Source organism: Thalassophryne amazonica, chromosome 1 (genome assembly GCF_902500255.1).
Source record: "Thalassophryne amazonica chromosome 1, fThaAma1.1, whole genome shotgun sequence".
NCBI lineage: Eukaryota > Metazoa > Chordata > Actinopteri > Batrachoidiformes > Batrachoididae > Thalassophryne > Thalassophryne amazonica.
The window spans coordinates 86,605,399-86,632,522 of NC_047103.1; the positions used below are offsets into that span (position 1 = coordinate 86,605,399).

The 27,124-nt window shown below is 42.0% G+C and overlaps 1 protein-coding gene across 1 annotated transcript in view; it reads right to left on the bottom strand.

The window, feature by feature from the left end:
• Positions 1-27,124, bottom strand: part of kcnh2b (potassium voltage-gated channel, subfamily H (eag-related), member 2b) — a 1,340,040-nt gene that overhangs the window by 1,120,890 nt on the left and 192,026 nt on the right. The window contains exon 2 of the mRNA XM_034172191.1: positions 5,842-6,072. Coding sequence (XP_034028082.1) covers positions 5,842-6,072 — 231 coding nt within the window. The remainder of the gene's footprint in view (positions 1-5,841; positions 6,073-27,124) is intronic.

The following is a 27,124-nucleotide window of genomic DNA, read 5'->3' on the forward strand; positions in this document are numbered from 1 at the left end:
ATAATACTAATTTTAATATTTTGGAAACATTGACAATATCATTTATATAAATTAGAAACAGTTTTGGACCCAATACTGACCCCTGTGGGACGCCACAAGCATTGTCCAAGCATGATGATGTATATTCCCCCAACTTCACAAACTGTTTTCTGTTACTTAAGTAGCTTCTCACCCAGTGCAACACCAACCCCCTAATCCCATACTGTTCAAGTTTATTGATTAATATGTCATGATTAATTGTATCAAAAGCCTTTTTAAGGTCTATAAATATTCCAACTGAATGTAATTTGTGGTCTATGGCGTTTGTAATCTCCTCAACTGATTCTATTAATGCAAGTGATGTTGAACTATGTGCTCTGAATCCATATTGACTATCAGTAAGTAATTTATGTTTATTTATGAATTTGTCTAATCTATTATTGAATAACTTTTCTAATAATTTGGAAAATTGTGGAAGCAAAGAAACAGGTCTATAATTTGTGAAGTGGTGTCTATCCCCAGTCTTATACAGCGGCACAACCTTAGCTATTTTCATTTGATTGGGAAATTTACCGGTTTGAAATGATAAGTTACAGATGTATGTTAATGGTTCTACAATCCATTCAATGACCTGTTTTACCACCACCATATCAATTGCATTTAAATTGGTAGATGTTTTATATTTACAATTATTCACAATGTCTATAATTTCATTTCCATCCACTGCTGTGAGGAACATTGAACAGGGATTTCTTTCTATAAGATTATTATCCCAATCCTCAGATTGGGAATCGGGAATTTTTTCTGCCAAGCTTGGTCCAATATTTACAAAAAAATTATTAAAACCGTTGACTACCTCATCCTTATTTTCCTTCTTGACATTATTATCAATGAAATAGTGAGGGTAACTCTGTTTTTTATTACCATTTTTGATAATGCTATTTAATATATCCCATATTCCTTTAATATTGTTTTTGTTAATATATAATATGTTCCTATAATATTCCTTCCTACATACCCGTATAATATTAGTTCATCTATTTTTGTATTTCTTATATCTATTTTCTGCCTCTTTAGTCTTTAGTTTTATGAATTCTCTATACAGTGTATTTTTCTTATTACATGCATTTCGTAACCCTTTCGTCATCCATGGTCGAGCTTGGATTTTTTGTTTTCTGTAGTCTTGTTTAATTGGACAATTTTTATCATATAATGATGTAAATATTTGTAAAAAAGTTTCATATCCATTGAACATGCACATGAAATGTCATGGTCAACAGGAAGCAGGTACATCTGGATCAAAGGACAAATAAGATTGCAGCAGAACATTATGTCCGGACTGTGTTAGTACAGTTAAGGTTGGGTTCCAAACAATGTTAGCACATAGAGCGCTAACATCAAAAGTAGGTATTGTGCATGTGATAATGCCACAAGGACTTCATGGATTGTGATGACACATGCACAAATCTGAGGCTGTTTGGGGTTAATATTGCTCTTGTTTTGATGTAATAATATAAGCTGTACATGTGATAAGATGCTTTGCCAGGCCAAGTGTATTCCCCCTTTAATGACCTTCCAACAGGCCTATGTTCAGGCTTCATTGATTCCAACCCTGAGTAATTTCCTCAGTCTTATACCCCCATCACACATAGCCAAAATGGCGTCAGAATGGCATCAGAATGATGATTCGGCCCACATCTAAAAAGTGTCCAGTTGCAGTTCGAAAACGTTCTGACAGCCATGTGAGAGAGTCCACACAGTTGGTCCCATTTGGCCAGTGGCCCTGATTGTGTTGCACATGTTCAAAACCCTCCGGGCACCATCAAGATGGGACACCTATCCGACAGCAGTCCATGTGCAGTCTGAGCACCATTTGACTGCAATTTACATATTCTGATGGTGGCAAAACAGGATCCGAAATGATTTGAGCGTGTATGAGGGAACCTTGAGATGGATTTGAAATGGCAAAGCCTGCCGACATAACCTGCATGTGCCACGTATAATGTCCCCCTCCAATGAACCCCCACCCCCACCCCACCCGCCCCAGGAGTGCAAAGGAACTGTTGATATGTATGTGGCACACATTCATCATGTACAGTGAATGTGAACAGTGCGCTATCAAACCAAAAACACCATGCGCTACTGCGCGCACGCCGCCGCAAATCTGAACAGGCTGCTATATCCACAATACACCTTACAGTACAGATATTTGGCCATTCCTTCCCATGGGCGACGTAAGTAATGTGAACTATTGTCTCCATCATATCTGTATAAATCATGGGCAGCTGTGCCTCTCTGTGGGCTCATGCACAGTAACACGTCATTGCACGCATCAGGCTTGGAGCTGAACGGATCTTACCGCTGTAATATACTACTTGATCACCTTCTAACTCTGCAGGAGATATGATGTGGAATTCGTGTGCCAGGCTGTGACAACATGAATGAACATGAATCTCACCTCCAACAATGGCCCAGGAGTGTTTCACAGTGGAGGGTGGAAGTCAGGTCTGGACCACAGCTTGTGGTTAAAATCCTCTCACCCAGCTGCTTTGTGCTGTAATCAGCCACACAAAAATAAATTCCATGTGATAATCCAACAGTTGTGTTGTACAGAGTTGTGTTGTGCTGCTGAAGTGAGCCAAAAACAAAAAAAAACATTAAAGTTCCCTGAAAAGGCTGCATCTGATGCATGGGACAGCATGGTCCACTGCCAGCAGTGTCCAGCAGCTGGCAATGGTGCACATGTGTACTCCCCCCACACATACGCGCACATGAAAAGCTGCTCATTGAGCCTTTATGAACACACACACACAGCAATCATGTCATCAGTCCAGCACCTCTGCTCTATGCACACACGCATGCACACGTGAGGTCAATAGCGCTGAGAAGTGGAGGACAAGTGCAGATGTGATTGCATGACTGAATGAGTGACCACAACATGCTGGCTTGGACACATATGGTTGGCGTGAGTCCAGTCCATATGTTGGTTGTACTCCGGTGTCCAGTACCGGCAGGGACTGTGTAAAGGGAGGACACAGCGCTCCCTCCCACCCCAGTCTTGTGTTTGCCATCCAGATGTTTGAGCATCAGCAGTCTTCAGCACCTTTTATGGCCTTCTGAAGGCAGTCTGTGTCATCTACCTGTTGTCTACATGCGCTTTGGATGCCATCGTGCAGGTGTGGACGAGGTCATCTGAATGCGTTCTGACACTGTTGACTACGTCTCTTTTCCTCCAGAGTGCATCCGATTATGGTAATATGTGCCATGTCGGGCTGGTTGCTGCACATTCTTGCTATGTGTGACGGGGGCTTGAGCGTGAGCATTTCTCTTACTTTTACCTTGTATGTGAGGATATGTGAAAGCTGTGGCACCATGACTACAGTGCCAACAGGAGTTCCACCAACACCAGGCTGCACTGATAGGAGAGCCTTGTAGGCATTAACCGGTGCTGCTTTCAAAGCCTCTAACTGTGTGCTGGTAGCATAGGAGACTCCTGTTATCATAGAGTAACTTTAAGGACAGAGACATCAACACCTCTGAAATTCTAAATATAGGCCTGTGGCCGTTTACAGGATACTTTGATGTGTCCACAGTGGCTCAGTCCAATGTAAACAGTGCAATGTAAATTGCACAGAATGGAAGGTCAACTTGGCAAAGCACTGCTCAAACGTATCACGAGAAGAGACAGCTGGTGTGATTTCTTCACTTTAGTGATCTCACAGCCAACACTGGTTGTGAGAAACATACTTTCTGATTAATTTCTGATTCATCTCCACACACCCCCCCCCCACACACACACATTTCAGAGCTGTGCTGTTTCACTGCATCTTAATTGTTTTCACTTCTTTTTCCCCAGCCCATTTTTTTGACCCGTTTTCTTCCTCCATCTATGCCTCTGGCTTTCCCCTCCTCCAGCTGCTCTGCTGTCTGCCTGGAGGTGGAAAATGTCCAGCAGATTCTTTGGCCACAGCTCAGGGAATTGCTGAGTGTATTACCATGGCAGCTCTTTATCGCCATGGAAGCAGTCTATCCTCGCAACGACCGGTGTCGTATTATCTGGTCTCAGTCCAGCTGGCACACATGGCGACATAAATACACACTTGCTGTTGAAGAAAATTCTCTGAGGGTTTCCCTCACTGTGCTTTCTCTGAAGTCTTAAAGGTAATTAAGGACAATTTTAATCAAATATCTATATGTGGATATAGACCTCCTCAAATCCTCTACATGAGACTCTCAGACTGTGACCTCTACTGATACCACCAGGGCTTCTATTTCAAAATTTACACTCGTCATGAAAATGCAGTTTACCGCTGTGGAACAACACATAGAATTCTCAACATTTGGGTGTAAACTTTTTCAATGCATCACCTGTTGTCCCCGAAACAACAATTTCAGATGCCTTTTCAGTGATGCTTGAGACAGCAAAGAGATGAAAGCAGGTCCCACAGATAAGTCTAATATGAAAGTTGTATGCTAGTGAAAAGCTTAATTAAAGATGAACAAGCTTTCATTCACAACCTTTCACGTAAATGCCTGGGAGGGAGATTTGGGATGGTCAGGGAATTCAACTCCTGATCCATTTGTTTTGTTAAAAAGCTGTGAAAGATCTTTTGGCGGTGGTAGTGGTGGTGGTGATGGGGGTGCTAAAATGACTTGATAAACAACATTGGGATAAAAATGGCTATTTTTAGCATTTGCAAGTTCACAGTCATCACGAAAATACATTCAGCATTGCAAAATTCTCTCTCTCTCTCTCTCTCTCTCACACACACTCATTCACACACAAACACATTAATGTGTGTTGCACAGAGCACAGGTAAAAAGATATCACTGCCAAATTAGGAAGAGGTATAGTTCTTGTGAAAAACCATGAAAAGAAGAAAAAACTGCCTACATTTTCAAATGCAAACACGTTTGAGAGAACTCGTGCACGTTTACCAATCCAGCATTTACAAACACCTTGGAACATGCAGAGAATAATCTAACAACTCCAATACCAGCGTCGCAGGCCAAGTGATCCGCCCCTAAAAATCCGTCCGCCCCTAAAAATCGGTCCGTACGATGAGTCTGCGCACGTGTCATTTCGGACCACAGCAGCACGTCTGAGATGAAGTCTCTTCACCCAGAGCAATTAAATGGATTAATGGAATTATTAACCATCAGTTCACCGATTACCACCTTATTTCTGCTTAAAACTGCACTCCAGTCATCATCTATCTCAGTGACAGATATCCGAAGCTTTTCTACAACAACCATTTCTGTATGAATTCAACATTATCTCATAATTAAAGGCAGAAGAAGCAATCAGAGTGACGTGGCTACATGGGCTGCTAGCTGTTGCTTTCACTGGGCATCCGTCATTTGAAAGCGTCACAGAATATTGCCTTGTTTCTGCTAAAACTGACTTTAGAATGATTTAAGAGGTTTTACCTTGTCATCTGATGGTTAATAATCCCATTAATCCATTTGATCGCTTTGTGTGAAGAGACTCCGTCTCAGACGTGCTGCTGTGGTCCGAAATGACACATGCGCAGTGGACCAATTTCTAAGGGGGACCGTTCGGTCTGCGGCACTGGACATGTGCTGTCATCTCAATTTATGTTTCAACAACAAAGTAAACATGACATCTCATTTTACGGAGAGCAGCTGTATTTCTGACAGTCGCAATCAATAAATTCCATCCCAGACACACATTCCTCACATTAGAGGAACATCTCCTGATTTGTCTCCTGAACAAGCCAACAGTACAAAAAGGTTTGTGTATGCAATGCACACACACACACACACACACACACACACGTATCTGTCCCATACTCCCACAGTCATTCTGAAATCACACGAACATGCTGGTTCATTCCCTACCATCTTTGCGGTAAAGGACGATCTCGACTTTCCTCTCCACTGACCCCAGCAGGGCCTGAGCCATCTGAGCGATAGCCAGCCGCTTGGTGTCTGGTCCATACAGGAAGTTGCATGTGCATGGCTTCTGCATGATCTCTGCCCGTGAGTAACCGCACATGTGGCAGAAACCATCATTGCAGAAGATGATAGCACAGTTCTCCACTCTTGCATTAGCGATGACAAACTTGCGACCTGAGGATGAGATGAGAAAAACATTCTTATTTTGACAAATTAGCAAATATCCCTTTACTATACTGACCAATATTAAATCTGAATATATATATTTATATATACAGTGAGGCAAATAAGTATTTGATCCACTGTCGATTTTGCAAGTTTTCAATCCGACAAAGAATGGAGAGGTCTGTAATTTTTTATCATAGGTACACGTCAACAGTGAGAGACAGAATCTAAAAAAAAATATCTGAAAATTACATTGTATGATTTTTAAAAAAAATAATTTGCATTTTAATGCATGAAATAAGTATTTGATCACCTACCAACCAGCAAGAATTCTGGCTCTCAAAGACCTGTTAATTCTTCTTTAAGAAGCCCTCCTATTCTGCACTCTTAACCTGTATTAACTGCACCTGTTTGAACTTGCGACCTGTATAAAAGACACCTTTCCACACATTCACACAACCTATTCACCATGGCCAAGACCAAAGAGCTGTCTAAGGACACCAGGGACAAAATTGTAGAAATGCACAAGACTGGGATGGGGTACAGGACAATAAGCAGGCAACAACTGTTGACGTAATTATTTGAAAATGGAAGAAACAGAAAACCTGAGAAAACCGAGAACTACACGGGAAGACCAGGTGAATGACCTGAAGAGAGCAAAATTACATTAGTAAGAGATGAACACCATCCCAAACACAAAGCATAGGGCTGGAAACATCATTTTTGGGGGCGTTTTTCTGCACAGGGGACAGGACGACTGCACTGTATTGAATGGAGAATGGATGGGGTCATGTATCGCAAGATTTTGGCAAACAACCTCCTTCCCTCAGTAAAAGCATTGAAGATGGGTCATGGCTGGGCCTTCCAGCATGACAATGACCCAAAATACACAGCCAGGGCAACTAAGGAGTGGCTCCGTAAAGGCACATTTACACAAGCATGCCTTTGCTTCATGCAATAGCACAACCTGTGTCGTGACAATCCCACCCGCTGTGTTCACAGCTGGACGCCGTTCATTGTTCTACCAGCTGCCATGTGCTCTGCGGATTAATCATTAATCATATTTTTCTGCAAATTGGCCATTGAAAAATGGCTCTAATCCCTTCCTGAATCACAGAGAAGGCTGCAGCTGGAGCCATTCGTACGCATGCAGGTGCGTGCCCAACAAGCTGCAGAAAGCATTTTGAGCCATTTAAAAAGGTAATTATTTATCTTGTTTATGTTGTCATGGCTTGATAAAACAGTTGCGTGTTCTTTCCTTCTTGTCTGCAGCTGTTAAAGTATGTTTATAACAGATTTAACTTCTTGTTATAATCCTTCAGACAAGCTGCACTCTGATGTGATCCGCTGATGTCACCACTCACTCTTTTCACTTCTTGTTTACTCCACTTGACGAGCTGCACGTCATGTTGGAGATTAGATCACACCACATAGCAAGTCATTTGTGTGTGAAAGATTTTCTGAACATTTCAAAATAAGCGAAGTACGCATCTCAGGCCGCGCGGTGCATTATGGGTAGGCTAAACTGTTTGACTACCAACCCACAAGCTATGGCGGCGGAAAGCAGTGAGGAGTGCTATGTTTGGGATCATTTCAACTGCTGGAAAGTTGACGATTTAAAGTGTTTTTATAAGCTCTGCGGATTGCCTGTTACAACCAGGACTATGTACGACAGTGGACAGAAGCTGAAAGAAGAGCTGGCTGTGTTTGCGTGTGCTGCATTGTTACAGACACTACCGTTAGTGCTGAAGAGAGAGCCGCTGTCGAAAATGACCGGTCCTTGTTGATAGTTGGAGACAAACAAATTTCTGACCAGAAATATTTGCTAAGCAGGGATGTGACTTTCCTGGCTTCATAATGACGACAATGACAGTGAGTCTCACATATAACCTCTTTGGTGTCACATTTGTTTTGATAAGTTGATAGACATACAATGACATGTGCATGCATGCAGTTTGTTTATAGAACATGTCAATTTTACAATATTACGCGCCACGTCATTCATGGCACGACATTACAGTTATAAGCCGATGCACGAAAACGGTGGCATGGTTTCAGGATATTGACAGAATAAATGTGTGCAACAAACTTACAATTTTAGTCCGTCTTTTACGTCTGTCTGGATCTTTCTTTTCTGTGGTGACATTGTGTAGAAGTAACGGAGGTTTACGACCACATTTCTTCTTCTTTCCGTCTTTGTGTGGACTCGGTGGAGCTTTGCAATCGTGTGTTTTCAGCCAACTTTCAAGCCTATAAATTCCGTTTGCTCATTTGAAAACAGCACAATGCGCCCCTGTCATTACTGTATGTGTCGCTTAAGGCTTAAAGCCTTTGAAACAATCCCTGTAAGCCTTAACTTTTACAGTCCGCTAATGCTACTTTATATGAAATTCAATGGGAGCAGTGTGAGTGTGGTAGCTGGGATTTTTGCCCCCGTTTGACCCACGCATGCGCAGATGCATTGCGCACTTCACTTATTCTCTGTGCGCAATAGCACACACCGATGCCCCTCTGGCATCCTGTCTGCACCCATTAAAGACGAGTTTACTCGACAGCACGACACAGGTCGTGATGTGTCATGAAGCAAAGGCATGCTTGTGTAAATACCCCTTAAGAAGCATTTCAGGGTCGTGGAGTGGCCCAACCAGTTTACAGACCTGTAACTGCAAACAAAGGTTTCTGTACAAAATATTAAGGTCTGTTTTTCTATTGTATCAAATACTTATTTCAATCAATAAAATGCAAATTAATCATTTAAAAATCATCGCTGTGGTGATCCCAAACAAAAGGGGTGCAGCTGAAGGGACAACAACGTGTGATTTTGATTTTTTTTTTTTTTTTTAAGATTCTGTCTCCCTCAGTTTAAGTGTACCTATCACAAAAATTACAAACCTCTCCATTCCTTGTAGGTGGAAAAACTTGCAAACTCGACAGTGGATCAAATCTTATTTGCCCCATTGTGTGTGTGTGTGTGTGTGTGTGTGTGTGTGTGTGTGTGTGTGTGTGTGTGTGTGTGTATATACAGTGGTGGGCACAGATAACCAATAAATTAACTTCGATAACAGATAATCAGATAACTGAAAAGTTATCTTTGATAAAGATAAACCACCCCAAAATGTATCAGAAGTTACAGATAACCGATAAATTCCAGTGTTGCCTCTGGTAGATTTGCAACTACTAACAAGCTGAATTTGAGTTTTAACACCACCACAAAAGACTCAAACAATGAGTCAGCATTTTGATGTTTGAACATGCTGTCCTCTACTGGAAGCTACACAGCTACAGCACTGAAGCACTGAAGCACTGAAGCACTGAAGCACTGAAGCACCCTAAGAGCAGTCACAAAGCCAACTCTACCAATCACAATGCCACGGTCAGGCGGAGGTCTTGCAAAAATAAAGGCATCCTGACTTATGGTTTTGTGTCAATACTGATAGAATAACTCCATTAATGTCAGTTCTGTCATTTGTACAAAGTTAAAATATAACATATATCTTTTAATGTTGAATAATGCACCAATTCTGAGGTTTTGTAACACACACACACACACACACACACACACACACACACACACACACACACACACACACACACACACACACAGACAGCTCGCAAAGGATTCTGGGTAAAATGTGCCTCTGCTAAACACTGATTGGTTCAATCATTCATTATGTAAACCAACACGTTACTGTGACGTGTCGTGTGTTGGTGTTTACAGATAATTGAGATAAATGTGCTTTTGTAAAATATTCCATTTTTTATTTGTAAAAACAGGCATTTTTACGGAGCCCTGGAAGTGTCATTGCAAAATGTTTTACATGTGGAGAGAATGTGCGCACGTTTTATTATGTTGTAAAACGTGCACTCAATATTGTTGACACATAAATGTTGGCTTTACACTGTGCAAGAGAATTTTTTGGACCGAGTTTCAGGTTAATTGCGCGTCCTGCATCGTGTAGTGTACATGGAGTAACAAGCTGCGTTTAACATCTGACGACCACCTCCTGGGGCCTGTACTACGAAGCGGGGTTACTGGCTTATCAGGGTAACTTCAGGAGTAAGTTGATGACGTGTGGAGTAACTTCCCGGTTAACCCGTACTACGAAAGGTGGATAGGTTTTGATCGAGGTATGCTGCCATGGCAATTTATGTTGTGTGCCAAACCTGCTCTGAGCAGGTTATGTTGTCGGTTAGCTTGAGGTTTTCGCTTAACCACTCCCTTTATAAGTACCGTCCATCCACCTTCAATCACTCCGAAGACAATGCCGGCCTACCTGGATGATCCGTTTGATATTGGGGCACAAACTGTGAGGGGCTCTCTTCGCAGGGCGAGGGTTTTTAAAGACCGCCAGAATCCGCTGACATACCCGGACGATATTCTCTATGAAAGATATAGATTCTCAGCCGAAGGAATTTGTTATCTTTGTCAGCTGATCGGGCCAGAAGTCTGTAACATCACCCATCGTACACTGTAAAAAAAGACTGTTGTTTTTACAGGAAAACACTGGTAGCTGTGGTTACCAGGGAATTCCTGTAAAAAATACAGCAGTTAAATGTACAAAAAAAGAGAGCTCTTGTTTGTAGATTTAACAGTTCTTTTAATGTGAGTCAGCCGTGGTTCATTCACTGTAAATCCATATACATATTATGTCTGTAATGTTATCTACTGTGCTGCTGTATGTTTTACAGGAATTCCCTGGTAACCACAGCTGCCAGCGTTTTCCTGTAACAAGTCAATTTTTACAGAGTAGCAATGCCCCGACGATCGAGCAGATAATGTTCCTTGTGCCTATTTTGCCAGTGGACAATTTATGTATTCCAACGGTGATGCTGAACATCTGAGCAAGAATACTGTATGTCGTATGATTCACAAGGTAGTACTTGCTCTATCTAAATTGTTGGATGCATTTGTCGTTTTCCCTGGCCATTTATCCACACTGCAAATCAAAGAAGGGTTTTATGCAATTGCGGGTAATTACTAATATCAAAATAGGTCTAATGCATGTCCATTAATTAGGCGAAGTGGGGCTTATCAAGCTATGAATATAAACCTACCGTTCTGAAGGATGTTTTTATATTTCATCTTCACCTGCTGCCAGGTGCGTTTGGCACTGCTATTGCATCTGAAATATTGACAGGATTAGGAATAGCAATCATACAGTCAAGGTAGCCTATTTAGGAAACATTAAATGAACCTAACATTTATTAGTAGGTCTATGCCCACTTCTGAATCGTGTTGCATCTGGGCGTAATTACTGAAAGAAGGTCATTTTTTTTACACATATTAGACATTCCACAGGTTAATCATCTGTAACAGATTTGGGGAACAATTGAATTGTACATACGCATTTACCCAATCAGTAATACGTTGCCAACAAGCCTGTCTTGCTTTATTGGCAGACGATGTGTTCGATTTCCCCCTTAACATTAATTTAAATTCCTTGTAGCTCCGCATAATAATCGTGCATTCTTCTTCGGTAAAGTAAGGTGACCGCACCATCATTGAAAAATGGTGACGTGTGCTGCAACCCGCCCCTTTTATGTGAACGCGCACAAACTCCAAGACCATCGCCGATCGTATGGTCAAATGAAAATCAAACCTGTTTGATATTATTCTGGTCGGCCGTCGTGACGGTATCCTGCTGCTGCAGAGCTACAAGTGTCAAACCGCTCGCACTGTGTCTGTGCAAACACTGCAGAGCTGTCTTGTAATGTTGTTGTTGTTGTTTTTAAACTTAATTTGTAAAAAAAAAAAAAAAAAAAAAATACTGCCATGAACACCACTGGCCAGTAGATGGCAGTAGAGGCCTTGAAATCATTCCAAAACAAAATCCCAGATAAGCCATCTGCTACATTTAAGATGCATGGAATTTAACAAACACAAATACAATAACGTCTATAAACCCAGAGAATATATTCATGAGAGTTTTAGGCACTAGAGTTTAATGATGCTGTCTGTGGAGCCTGAACAGAGTGTCTGAAATGCATTTGTCCTGTCGTGAACACCCTGTCCTACCCATAATGCACTGCTGGGCTCAGCATGTGCTCACAAAAACTTAAAAATTAGCACATTATTTTAAAAGTAAAACAAATATCTGATATTTTTACTTTATAAAACTTCAGACATGACAGTAATTTTAAATAACTTGTCCAAAATTAGTTTTGTTAAAATTTGAACCATAGGTTAAAAATGTATGCCTCTGGATAACTTGGGTGATATTGCCAAAATATCACTATGGTGTTTAAGGAAATGTGTGTGTGTGTGTGTGTGTGTGTGTGTGTGTGTGTGTGTGTGTGTGTGTGTGTGTGTGTGTGTGTGTGTGTGTGTGTGTGTGTGTGTGTGTGTGTGTGTGTGTGTGTGTGTGTAAAAAAACACCTGATGCACTTCTTACATTTTAATGTAAATAGTTGTATATAACATTGGTGTTTGCTACATTTATACATATTTTTGAAATGTACAATTGATGTTTGCATTCTAAGTTAGAAAAATGGTTTGTTAACCCTGAAGCGATCGAGTGGGGTCACTTACGACACCAGTGATATATGTTTGTTGACCGTTCATCAATTTCAATTCAATTTCAATTTATTTTCATTCATAAAGTGCCAAATCACAACAAAGTTGCCTCAAGGCACTTCACACAATTAAGGTCTGACCTTACCATACCCAAGTTTAGGCCACAGCCCGCTCCATTTCCTAATAAAATGAATTTAAAAGAGTAAAAAGCATAACAACATACTATGCCAGTATGCTAGCCATACGAAAGGGAAAATAAGTGCGTCTTAAGTCTGGACTTGAAAGTCTCTTCAGAATCTGACTGTTTTATTGATGCAGGGAGATCATTCCACAGAACAGGGGCACGAAAAGAGAAAGCTCTGTGACCCGCAGACTTTTTATTCACCCTTGGGACACACAGTAGTCCTGCACCCTGAGAATGCAGAGCCCAGGCCGGTACGTAGGGTTTAATTAGGTTGGGAGTTGCCAGTCCGTGAACAATTTTATAGGCTAGTAGCAGAACCTTAAAATCTGATGTCACAGGGACAGGAAGCCAGTGAAGAGATGAATGGGACAAATTTTGGTATATTTCGCAGGTGTAAGAAAGCAGTTCTCATAATATCTCTGATGTGGAGGTCAAAGGACAACGTAAGATCAAAAACTACCCCAAGGTTCCTCACTTTGTCCGTATGATGTATGACACACAAGCCTAGGCTAGGATAAGCGTTAGCTGGTCAAATTGATGCAAATATCTCACTGGACCAAGAACCATCATTTCAGTCTTATCAGATTTTAAAAGTAGGAAGTTGCTAGACATCCAGCTTCTCACAGATGCAAGGAAATCTTCTAAGAATTTTATGTGGATGAGATTGCCGGCAGTTATCACCATGTACCACTGAGTATCATCAGCATAGCAGTGAAAGGTAATCCCAAAATGCCGCAATATGTGCCCAAGGGGTGCTATATAAAGAGAGAAAAGCAGGGGGCCTAAGACAGAGCCCTGTGGAACCCCAAATTTCATGTCACCAAGGTTAGAGGTCGTGTTATTGTACAAAACACAGTGAGAACAACTGGTCAGGTATGGCGTCAACCACACAAGGGCACTCCCAGTAATTCCAAAATGATTCTCCAGCCTCAAGTACAATATGATGAGCCATGGTATCAAATGCAGCACTGAGATCTAACAGCACCAGAAACGTAGTGGTGTCCAAATCCATTGTAAGCAGAAGATCATTCACCACTTTAATGAGAGCTGTGGAATGATATTTTCTAAAAGCAGACTGCAGTGGCTCAAAAAGATTATTCTCATTCAGGTGGTCCACGAGCTGCCGTGAAACCACTTTTTCCACAATTTTAGAGCAAAATGATAGATTTGATGTTGGCCTATAGTTTTCAATACACTTGTGCCAAGATCATATTTCTTAAGTAATGGTTTAATCACTGCAGATTTGAAACATTTAGGAACAGATCCAGAAGTTAATGAGAGATTAATCATTTCCAGCATAGTCGGCCCAAGAGTGGGCCACAGGTCCTTAACACTCGGAGGTCCAAGCTTTTCTCTTCTACCTGTAAAGCCCACGGAGAGTCAAATGACCCTGGCTAGCTGACTTGGCTAGCCATATTCTTGTGTTTGCATAAAGCCCATGGAGAGTCAAATGACCCTGGCTAGCTGACTTCGCTAGCCACATTCTTGTGTTTGCATATTTGCTGTCTGTGTGTTCTGAGACTTCCTTGTTTACATAACAGAAGTAGCTCTCCACAGGGGATCTTGGAGTCACTTGCCTGCTTAGCTGAAAGGGCTGCGTATGAAGCAGGAGTTGTGTGCAAAACGTGTAAAATTACAGCTGCCTAGTACACCTATTGCTACAACTATTTGTGCACCACAGCGGCTTTGGTACATTTCAATAAAATCCAGAAAACAAAGTTTTCTTTTGGTGTGTTTTTTGGTACATTTCAATACAATTCAGAAAACAAAATTTCATCTCTACCCCAGAGTAAAGTTATTTATCCACCTAAGCACAAATCAGCAGCCCTTTCAGACAGCAAATATGCAAACACAAGAATGTGGCTAGCCAAGTCAGCCCCTCCCCTGAGGTGTTCTGAGACTTCCTTGTTTACATAACAGAAGTAGCTCTCCACAGGGGATCTTGGAGTCATTTGACTATCCGTGGACTTTAGAGGTAGATTGGTCATTTGACCAGACCTTGGCCTTCTGGGTGTTAAACAGTTTTGTTGGTATAGGATCAAATAAGCAGATTGTGTTTTTTGTAGATGTTACGAGTTTCATCAGCACGCCTAGTGAGATACTATCAAATTCTGCAAATCTAGGTAATACCTCAGTAATGACACCCAACTCAATAGCAGGGTGTAGTGGCTGGGTTAAGGCATGCTGGGATATACTAAACCTAATGTCTTCTATTTTCTTCTCAAAGTAATCCAAGAAATTTTGTGCTCTAAAAGGAGAGAGACTTGCAAGTGGTTGTCCATGAATAAGTGTTGCCACCGTGTTGAACAACAACTTTGAGTTATGCTTGTTTTTGTTGATCAAATTAGAGAAATATGTCCACTTTGTAGCCAGCAGTGCATGCTTATAGTCTAAGATAGCATCATGCCATGCAAGGTGGAATACTTCTAATTTTGAACTACGCCATGCAAGGTGGAATACTTCTAATTTTGAACTACGCCATTTCTGTTCTTGACCTCTAGCCTTTTGCTTGAGGTCACACAAGTAATCAATGAACCAAGGTGATTGTGTTTTGGGGGACATGGTTTTAATAAAGAAGGCACAATCATGTCGAGTGTAGTTTTGAGTGCTGAGTTAGAAACATGGTGTCTAACCAGATCCTTACTCTGGATGGCATTACCCTGACCTCTAGTAATACTGTGAGAAATCTTGGAGTCATTTTTGATCAGGATATGTCATTCAAAGCGCATATTAAACAAATATGTAGGACTGCTTTTTTGCATTTACGCAATATCTCTAAAATCAGAAAGGTCTTGTCTCAGAGTGATGCTGAAAAACTAATTCATGCATTTATTTCCTCTAGGCTGGACTATTGTAATTCATTATTATCAGGTTGTCCTAAAAGTTCCCTAAAAAGCCTTCAGTTAATTCAAAATGCTGCAGCTAGAGTACTGACGGGGACTAGAAGGAGAGAGCATATCTCACCCATACTGACCTCTCTTCATTGGCTTCCTGTTAATTCTAGAATAGAATTTAAAATTCTTCTTCTTACTTATAAGGTTTTGAATAATCAGGTCCCATCTTATCTTAGGGACCTCGTAGTACCATATCACCCCAATAGAGCGCTTCGCTCTCAGACTGCAGGCTTACTTGTAGTTCCTAGGGTTTGTAAGAGTAGAATGGGAGGCAGAGCCTTCAGCTTTCAGGCTCCTCTCCTGTGGAACCAACTCCCAATTCAGATCAGGGAGACAGACACCTTCTCTACTTTTAAGATTAGGCTTAAAACTTTCCTTTTTGCTAAAGCTTATAGTTAGGGCTGGATCAGGTGACCCTGAACCATCCCTTAGTTATGCTGCTATAGACGTAGACTGCTGGGGGGTTCCCTTGATGCACTGTTTCTTTCTCTTTTTGCTCTGTATGCACCACTCTGCATTTAATCATTAGTGATCGATCTCTGCTCCCCTCCACAGCATGTCTTTTTCCTGGTTCTCTCCCTCAGCCCCAACCAGTCCCAGCAGAAGACTGCCCCTCCCTGAGCCTGGTTCTGCTGGAGGTTTCTTCCTGTTAAAAGGGAGTTTTTCCTTCCCACTGTAGCCAAGTGCTTGCTCACAGGGGGTCGTTTTGACCGTTGGGGTTTTACATAATTATTGTATGGCCTTGCCTTACAATATAAAGCGCCTTGGGGCAACTGTTTGTTGTGATTTGGCGCTATATAAAAAAATTGATTGATTGATTGATTGATTGAGTTTAAACGATACGCAACACTGTTTACTGGGCATTTTCCAAACGTGAAGCTAAAATATCAGGCAGTCTAGCTTTGAGCTCAGTCATAGTTGAGGAGTTGAGACATCGCCGCAGTGATGAATAGGGTTGTTGTCCCACTAAACACGGCAGCAAAACTGTAAATGTAATAAGTGAGTGATCAGAGACCACTGATCCAAGAGGCATGATGTCAGAATTTATGACAGCAATACCACATGCAAGAACCAAATCCAGGGTATTTCCACTAATGTGCATCAAGTCCTGAATGATTGCTGAAATCCTAATGCATCCACAATTTCCAAAAATGATTTGCAGAGGGTATCAGAAGGCTTATTTATATGAATGTTGATTGATGACCAGGAAATTTCCTTCTAAAATTAAAATAGCTAAGGTGATACAATTGTTCAAATCTGGTGATAAGCATGTTTTATCAAACTACAGGCCAATCTCATTGTTACCACAGTTTTCAAAAAATTCTGGAAAAGATATTTGTATAGAGGTTGAATGATTTCTTAACTAAACAACACATTCTTAGTGAACATCAGTATGGTTTTAGGAAAAATTGCACTACTTCATTGGCTTTGTTCGATTTTGTTGACAGGTTATATAATGCAGCAGAGAAGAAGAAATACACTGTAAGAGGTTTTTTTATTTGCAGAAAGCATTTGATAACATAGATCACACCTTACTATTGAATAAATTACAGAAGAATGGTATTAGAGGACTGGCCCTTTGTGGGGATAAACTCCGACTTTTTGAGGATTTCATGTGGGGTGCCCCAAGGTTCACTCCTTGGGCCGTTACTTTTTTTATTGTGCATTAATGATATTGGTTTGTTTTCTAAGTTTGTGAGATGTATTTTGTTTGCTGATGACACGACTGTGTCTGGTAGTGGGGATCATTTGGGACAGCTCCTGGACATGATGAGATGAGATATACTTTATTGAGCTCACAGTGGAGAAATTATGTTTACACTCCAGTTACCTCAGACAGCAATTAGTCAACAATTATTACTTGTTTACCGTAATAATGGCACACATCAGAATTAAAGACAGCACATACACATTTGACATTGTGTATGTGCACTAAATTTGAAGAAGTCCATTATCCGAATTGAGGCAAGTGGGTGAAGGTTGTGTAGCAACCCTGAGTTGCGCCACCGTCAGCTTGAGGAGGAATGGGGACCAGCAGCAGCAAAAACCGCACCACCCCCGCAGAAGGGAAGGGGGTGACGTGAGCAGAAGCCGGAGTAGGGAGCATGCTTCAGTCCTATGAAAAACAGTTTATTGTCTTTGTGGGTTGAGATAAGAAAGGAGCCAAATAATCACCAAGGCCCGAAGACATTCCTCTGGAGGAAAACAGTCGGGCAATTTGTCCTTCAGGCTTGATAAGCCTGCCGTGTTGTGGTTTGAGCAGTGAAAAACACTTTTTATAGTTCCACTCGAACAACCAAATCACAATTATGAATTAAGAATATTCCCCAGCCCCCGAAATCTTCAACGTCATCTGCAAGGCACCCATCTGCTCCAAGATGTCATCCAATTTGCATCTGAGTTCAAGAGTCATCGCAGTCTGAGAATGCAATGACTTGCCCACCTCGTTAATCATGACGGACAAGCGAGGGGCCGTGGTTCTTGATGCCACTGTCTTGCCAATTTTCCGATAGATCAGGGCAGCACATAAGCCAGAAAGTACCAGCCCTGCTACCATAAGACCAAATATGAATAAATCCTCGACGTCCTCAATGGAGAAAGGCGCCAAGCATGCAATATGCCAAGACCCCCAGGAGTCGAGAACATAGCAGGTAGGATCCCCTGGTCCTGACCTTCTTGTAGAAAAGATGGTGTCAATAGCGTTCAGAGACCAGCTGATCAATTCCATGGTTAATCCAATAGTAGTCCAATAGAACCAGTATCCAATATAATTTGAGGAATTCACAGTCTGGTGAAGTAGGGACTTGAAGGTTAAAGCAGAGAGCAGAGATAAGGGAGAGTGGAGGAGATGCGACCACCCTCGTCGGAGTCCCAAGCTGAATCTGGAGTTCTAAGCTGAACGATGGAGAGGGAACTTCAAAACGTTATCACTTCATTTGGGTAAAAACAAGTGTATTATATTTGGAAATAAGCCCAGGAACTTAAGTAGAAATTTATTATTGAATGATGTCGAAATTGAAATTGTAACTGAAACTAAGTTTCTTGGTGTTTTTATCGATGACAAACTAAGTTGGAAAACTCATATAAATTATGTTAAACCCAAAATTTCAAAAGTCATCACGATTTTGTACAAAGTATAATACTTCCTACCCCAGCATTCGTTGGTTATGTTGTATCATTCTTTGCTTGTTCCATTTATGAGTTACTGCATTGAGGTATGGGGAAATACATATAACACAAATATAAATCCAATATTTCTGTTACAAAAGAAAGCTATATAAGAGTTAGAAGTAAAAAAAAAAAACATATCGGGAGTCAACGAATCAACTGTTTGCTTGTTTGCACATCTTGAAATTTTGGGACTTGGTTGATTATTTTACGATACAGTTCAAATTGTTTTTGTTTATGTTCTTCTGTTTAATTTGAGCATCATACTGTTAATTGTTCTGCTATGTTCGGATGTTTGGTGTATTGATTAATCTACAAAACCTTTTTGCTTGTCTTCTTGTCCTTTTCTTTCTTGTAGTTGCTGTTATGAGTGCATATATATGTGTATATGGCAACTTGTGACAAGGGTTAGCATTTATAAGCCTTTGCTTCAGCCCACACCCTTTTGGCCGCACACAACTGGGAAATTGATTTTTTTTTTAATTGTTTGAGGTTTTGTTTGCTTTTGTTTTTCTTTGTAGATAGATAGATAGATAGCTTTTATTATCATTGTCATTACAACAACGAGATTTCCGCACTCTCATTCCACATACAAACAGCAATTAATCCACAATTATTACTTGTTTTCCATAATAATGGCACACATCAGAATTGGGACAACACATATACATTTGACATTGTTTATGTGCACTAAACTTGAAACAGTCCGTTTTCCAAATTGAGGCGATGTGAGTGTGTTAGTAGCTGCTGCAACTGAAGTCGCACCACCTGCCAGTTTGGGAAGGATGGGGGCCTGCCGTGGGGGGCAGGAAGAGAGGTAAAAGGAGAAACTGGAGCATGCTTCAGTCCATGTGTAAGTCAGTTATTGTCTTTGTGGGTTGAGATAAGAATGGAGCTGAATAATCTCACCAAGGCCTGAATAAATTCCTCTGGAGGTAAACAGTGGGCAGTTGACCTTGAGGCTAGATAGCCTGGAGTGTAGCAGCTGAGCAGTGAAAAACACTTTTTAACAGTTCCGCTTGAACAACCAAATCCAAATTATGAATTAAGAATATTCCCAATTATGAATTAAGAATATTCACCGGCCTCCGAAACCTTCAGCTTCAACTGCAAGGCATGCATCAGCTCCAAGGTGATGCATGCCTTGGTGATTGTTTGGTCTTGTGAGAGATTTATTTGTTAAATTTTTGTGTGTGTGCCAAATAAAAATTAAAAATAAATGAAAATAAAAATAAAGTCACCAATTATCAGAATGTTATCTGCACTAGTTGACAAGCTAGAGATGAACACTCCAAATTCATCTAAGAATTCAGAGTATAGGTCAGGGGCCTATATACAGTGACAAAACAATACGGCTGATTTTTATTCTTCTGATACTGGCAATATGTAGCATCATGGACACAACGGAGAATCAGATGCTCAAATTAGTTATATCTGTGATCCAAACAGCTCATAAGCTAAACCTAGATTTATAAATAAGAGCAACACCTCATCCTTCACATCATGAGGGATGTGACTAAATGTGTATGCCGGTGGGCAGGCCTCATTTAAGGGGAGGACAGCTGTAAGATAAGCCAGGCTTAACATAACCCTCCAATTCAAATGGGAAAAGTTTTCCTACCATGAATTTGTCAGTCTATTTTTGTTGTACTGCCTTGGGGTTTTTCTCTACTGTCCTTCCCCTTCCTTTTTGTTTCCTCCAGGTGTTGCATCACGGGGCTGATTAACACAGCTGTCATAAATAAACCCACCTGTTTATAAACCCTGGTTCAGTCACTCCACCTTCTCCAGAAACTCAGTGTTCATTCCATGGCACCAGCCCCCCATTAGTCGAGATAGTTTTTACTTAATGCTTTTGACTCTGTACTCAGTTCTAACACCTCTCTGTTTCTCATTTTTTTTCTCAGCATTCCTGCATCCGGTCAGCTCTGTGTGTGGCCACCTGGAATTGGTTCCCAGTTACTAAAGTCATTCTTGTCCAGTCGGTATCCCCTGCCTCCAGTGTCTTCTTCCAATTTTCAAATTCTGTCATGACGTCTGTACAATAAATTGTTATCCTGCTTTCCACCACAGCTCCCAGCATTTTTGGGTCCTCAATTGGTTCAGTTTGGCTGAATCGTAACAATATGTCTTGCATGTGATCATAGAATTTTGCAAGGATCAGCCGTTCCATGTGCCAACTATAATCCAAACTTGTGTAAGGTCACTTATGACCACAGGGCAGGGGTATTCAACTCTTTCCAGATGTTAATCAGTTAAATCACCTGGTGGAGTGGGTGGTTGCAAAGAAAACCTGCACCCTCTCTGCCCTTTCTGGAATGAGTTGATTATCCCTGCCCCAGGGAGATCTATGAGATTTTCAACATTTATAGCTTCAAATGGTATTCTAATTTGCCAACTCTAATCATTGTATGTTACAGTTTTGCAGGAAAACATGGCCAACAGACACAGAATAGTAAGATTTACTGAAACTGATTCTTGATTCCAAGACTGAGACAAAAATAGCTCCATTGATGGAGATGAGTCAGCATCAGTGAAGATCGTATCTCTGAAATGTCAGACCATCCTGATATAGAATATTTTGATGCTATGACTATCCTACGATGCTGCAATACATATTGTCCTCAAAAAACTTTACTTTTCATGATGTATTATTTTCATTTTTGATGCAAACTAATCAAATGCAAAGGAATAAAAGGTAACATGCATTTTACATGATGTAACAGACAAGGTAATCAGTGTGTGTTTTTTGCCTACTTTTTGGTAAAATAAATATCAAATTCCCTGACTTACTACATTAGATCATGGACACATATATTTGGGAGTGTACTAAATATGAAGAACCCTAAAACAATCATTTATACAGATGTATTCCAATATAAAGTCAGTGGGGTCATAAATGAACCCACTCAGTCATATTAGTCGCTAAAATAGCTTGTGGTTTTTAACAGTAAAAAAAAAAAAAAATATATATATATATATATATATATATATATATACGAGGTCTGTCAATAAAGTATAGGTCCTTTTTATTTTTTTCAAAAACTATATGGATTTCATTCATATGTTTTTACATCAGACATGCTTGAACCCTCGTGCACATGCGTGAGTTTTTCCACGCCTGTCGGTGACGTCATTCGCCTGTGAGCACTCCTTGTGGGAGGAGTCGTCCAGCCCCTCGTTGGAATTCCTTTGTCTGAGAAGTTGCTGAGAGACTGGCGCTTTGTTTGATCAAAATTTTTTCTAAACCTGTGAGGCACATCGAAGTGGACACGGTTCGAAAAATTAAGCTGGTTTTCTGTGAAAATTTTAACGGCTGATGAGAGATTTTGAGGTGATACTGTCACTTTAAGGACTTCCCACAGAGCGGGACGTCGCGCAGCGCTCCCAGGCGCCGTCATCAGCCTGTTTCAAGCTGAAAACCTCCACATTTCAGGCTCTATTGATCCAGGACGTCGTGAGAGAACAGAGAAGTTTCAGAAGAAGTCGGTTTTCAGCATTTTATCCGGATATTCCACTGTTAAAGGAGATTTTTTTAATTAAAGACGTGCGGACGGATTGCAGCATCGGCTCGCAGCCGCCGCGACGCTCCACCTCAGGAAAAACACCTCTGTTGGAAGCCTTAAGGACAAGTTGGAACATGCCCAGCTGTTAAACAATTTCTCAGATACTCACTCCACTGAAAGCCATCAAAATCCCCCTGGATTTTACAAATGGTTATCAACACGGATGTGTTTTTCCTGTGGCGGAGCGTCGCGGCGGATGCGAGCCGATGCTGCAATCCGTCCACACGTCTTTCAAGGAAACAACAGGTAAAAGTAGTCAAAAACGGCCAATTATACCCCTGACCCCAGAGGATTAATATTACTGTTGGAATTTTGTATATATGTACAATATATCAACAGAAAGAAAGCAAAAACAGATACTCTTCAAAGGATTTTGTGTGCATGCACCACAGGGCCCATACAGGAATTTAGGATAGATGGCTGACACTTGTCCAACATGTTTCTTTTTCACTGATAAAATTTTGCAAGAGAAACTATATTTTATAGATAAATATATTGTGCTATGACATTTTCCATGCAAATGATCAGAGAACATAGATAGTTGCCATACAAAAGCACCACAGATACAGTCTTGGTCAAAATTATTGTCAGGTCGATTTAATTATCTAATTCAGAATATTTTCAGAAATGAACGCAAACAGTCAATAAATAATTAAACAAAAATTAATTTTCTCAATCTCTCAAAACCACTTACTCTCAGAGCCAATTAATTCCACAGCCATTGCTCAGGAAATGATTCCAATGCACTCAAAAGCTGCTGTAGCATCTCACGCACATAAACTCCCAGCATGCTACTTCTTTACTTGTACTACATTGTTAATAAACCACAATTCTAGAATCTGAATCTCATGTGACTCCTTTGGGAACATGCAAACACCACGTGGCTGCTGCACATGTGCAGTGTATCAGGCTGACAGTTTGTTAGGCTGATCGATGGCCTCCACCAAAGAGCTTGTAAGAAGCACCCATTTTCCTGTGGTTCCAGTGCTGGTCCCGCTGTGAGAAAGGACCACTGCGCTCATAAATCGTCATGTGTCACAAACACACAAGGACAGGCTGATGTGGATGAATAAATAGATGAAGAGCACAAAAACTGTAGGGAGGAAGGATGGGGGAGTAAAGCAATAGAAAGCAAACTACCAGTTTTGCCCACATTCCATGGAGGTAGAGTAAGTGCTGCCAACCTGGCAATACCCACAGGAAAAAACTTTGGGCTACAAAATCGCTCTTCGGTTCTTTGAAAACCTAAGGGTGATGTCACACAAAGTTTTTTCCGGGATTATACACTTGTGGTCAGAAGTTTATATAATGGTAATTTTTGTCTTTTTTTTTTTTTGTCTGTCAGGTTCGAATATTGTACAGCATACATCATTAATGACTGGGTGCACAATTTGGAATTAATTTTTAATCCACACAGGATTACAATTATACATACAGGCTCAAATACATTCATGTAATTCTAAAGGTTCTGCATTCTCATTTATTGTGACAAGGCCAAGGTCAATTAACTCCTCGTTAGTGATCATGACTGACTACAACTGGTACTCTTTCCCAGCGTAAAAAGGATGTGTTTGACAGCACTCATCAGGCGAACCAATACTCAGGACAATGGGAAGGCCCAAGACACTCAGTAAAGATATAAGGAGAATTGTAGGTATACACAAGATGAGAAGGTGTTTTGGTGCCATTTTGAAACAACTGCAGATTCCAAGATCATCTGTTCAAACAGCTGTTCTGTTGTGGGGTCATCTGTTTATGGGGTTTTGTTGGTTTTGTGTCATGTTTGTCCTCTGTGGGTCTATCCTCAGAGTCCCATGTGCACTTGCCATCCTGAGCTGTTTGCGTGTCTGTCCCATACGTGTTCCACTCATCCTCATCTGTCAGTCTTGTGTCTTCCTACTGCACTTTATTAACTCCTGAGTTCTATGTTGATTTATGGTCTGACTGTTTTGCACACCCTCTCCTGCTGTCAGTTGTTTGTGTGTGTGTGTGTGTGTGTGTGTGTGTGTGTGTGTGTGTGTGTGTGTGTGTGTGTGTGTGTGTGTGTGTGTGTGTGTGTGTGTGTGTGTGTGTGTTGTTTCTTCACCTATGGACATTAAAGCCCATTTTGGGCCTCTGTGTCCTGGCTGTCCTACTCTTACTTGGGGTTCGACTTCACTCAGATCTTGGCTCCGAATCATAACAGAATGGACCTGCAACAATTGAACACCACAGGCAGCCCCCCTGATCTGGTGTCTTCCACTACGTTTGGAGAACAATTTAGACTCTGTTTTAATTCTTTTCATTTCTGTTGTAATCCGATGACGAGCAAGGAGTTTTTAGATAAAGCATGGGACATTGTGGATGCTAATCCATGGGCTTTTGAGATATTTTCTGAACTATTTTCATTAGAAAGCCTTTTGGAGCACAACAGAGCCCTGCACTGGGAACATGACCCAGTGGCATACTTCCATGCACATGGACTAGACCGTCAGGGCCCGCATGCAAAGCACGTTGATGGCCACACCCCCCAGGACACTTGTCTTATGTCAGAAGTTGACACCTCGGTTGTCCAGCCTTCCTCTCCGGGCATGTTCACTCCATCTGTGGACACATCCACTGTTCTGGTCTACACTCGTTCATCACATTAACGCAGGGCTTCCTGTCTTCAGTCCAGAGTCAGGCAGAGTCCAACACTGCTCTGCAGTCCCTCACTGCCAACACCAATAAACTAATAACAAAATTGCAATCGCCAGCTGTCCTAGACAATCTGGTCTGCAGACCGATTGTCTTGTCAGCTTTTAGAATCTACCTCAATAGTCTGACCATGGTCCTTGCTCATCCAACAGGCGGTCCTCAGTCCAGTATTCTAGCACTTTGAATGAGCTCCGGGACTTTAGTCCTGTCACCACAACCAGGCCACACATCTGCATTTGCCTGTGGTCTCCACACCACCACAGCCTGCTGAACTGGCCAGTACGCTGCGGTCTCTGCCCATGCCGGTTACATCTTATGGTATGGGCAAAGTCAAGAAAAATAAGGGACAACATTGGTCAAAGGAGGATTGCTGGTAGGTCCCAGAAGCTGTAGTTCTTCCCTCCTGACTGCAGGGCCAGTCCAGCAGGGGAAGAGCCATTCTCCAGCGGAGCCATCTCCGAGCCCTGGGGTGGACACTGGGCAGTTTAACAACTCTACTCTTTGTTTCAGGTCTTTGGTGGGTGGTGAGGACTCCTGCTCAGACCCTGCAGACATTAATTAAGGGTCCCCTGTCCTGGCTCCTGATGCTGTTGCAGGGGAACACCCCACTTCTGCACCTGACTATGTAACAGAGGAGCTGCCGGACTCCGTCATAGAGCTATCATTCGGCTCCAGGACGGGGGCAGGGAACTTTAATCAGTGTGCCTCGTTTGTCAGGTCATAGAAGGAGTCCAAGTGCCTGCATGAGAAGGTGGAGGCAAGCTGCCCAGCTCCAGCCAACATCACAGAGGGGTCACAAGTTCCGGCCCCTGATGGCACCACAGAAGAGCAGGCCATATCTGCATCCGGTGATGTACCCGATGATCAGCCTCTCTCCGGTGCAGATGACATCACGGAGGAGCCATCATACTCATCAGCGGAGTTGCCTCCTCGTTCAGGGGAAGGTGGGGGACATCTGACCAATATGCTGTGTGTTTCAGATTGGTCGGTGGGACCATGGCATGCTGGAGGAGGCAGAGGCAATTGTTCAGCTCCAGCCAAAATCACAACGGGTCACTAGTTCCGGCCCCTGATGACATTACAGAAGAGCAGGCCAACTCCGCATCCAGTGACATCCCCATGGATCAGTCCCTCTCCAGATCAGATGACGTCATCAGGGAGCCGTCATTGACCGGTGCGGGCCATGATGCCACAGCTTTACAATGGATGATGTCACTGGTGATTCCTCGGCTTCTACACCCAAAGATGTTAGCGCAGGGAGATTTTTTTCATATCATTAATAGGGACCCGTCTGTCCTCACAACAGATGATGTCAACAGGGAGCCGTCAGTCACCGCAAGAGATGACACCAGTGGGGAGCTATCAGCCCCCGCAACAGAAAACTTCTTCGGGGAGCCTTCGGTCCCTGCACCCAAAGCCTTGGCGGGGCGGGGCTGGATGGGCAGGACTGGACATCCCCACTTCTGAAGACTTTGGTGGGACAGGGCTGAACATCCCTGTCCCAGGCATGGTGGAGAACTCCGGTGAGCCGTGCAGCTGCCATCCTGACTCTGCTAGGAACTCCAGGAGGCTGACTAATCACGTTTGCCTCCACATGGTATTAAGCCAGCCGACGAGCCAGTCTCCTTTTTGTTGATGAACTGCCAGCTGGAGAGCCAGTCCCGGGTCTCACCCATGAACTCAGGTCAGCTGAGCGGCCAAATGCCGGACTTCACTGGGACCTGTAGACAGCGCCTGTGTTGGCATCCTAATCCAGTGTTCAGCTTCAACTGTGTGTCCACCCAGCTGCCAGCTCCTGTTTTCAGTGAAGGTTGGCCGCTCCAGTCTATGGATAATAATGTGTTTCCATCTCATGGTCTTTGAGGTAATTTTCCCCTGTTTTGATTTGTGTCTGCTGTCTCTGAAGCTCTACCCACATTGGTTCATCTCTGTCTTTGTCTCAGTCACCTGTGGATGTCTTGGTTTGCCACCTCCTTGTGTTCATTTAGTTCTTCACATGTTCTGTTCTACTTTGAGTATGGCACCTGTCATTTATTAGTCTGTGTATTTAAGCCACTCA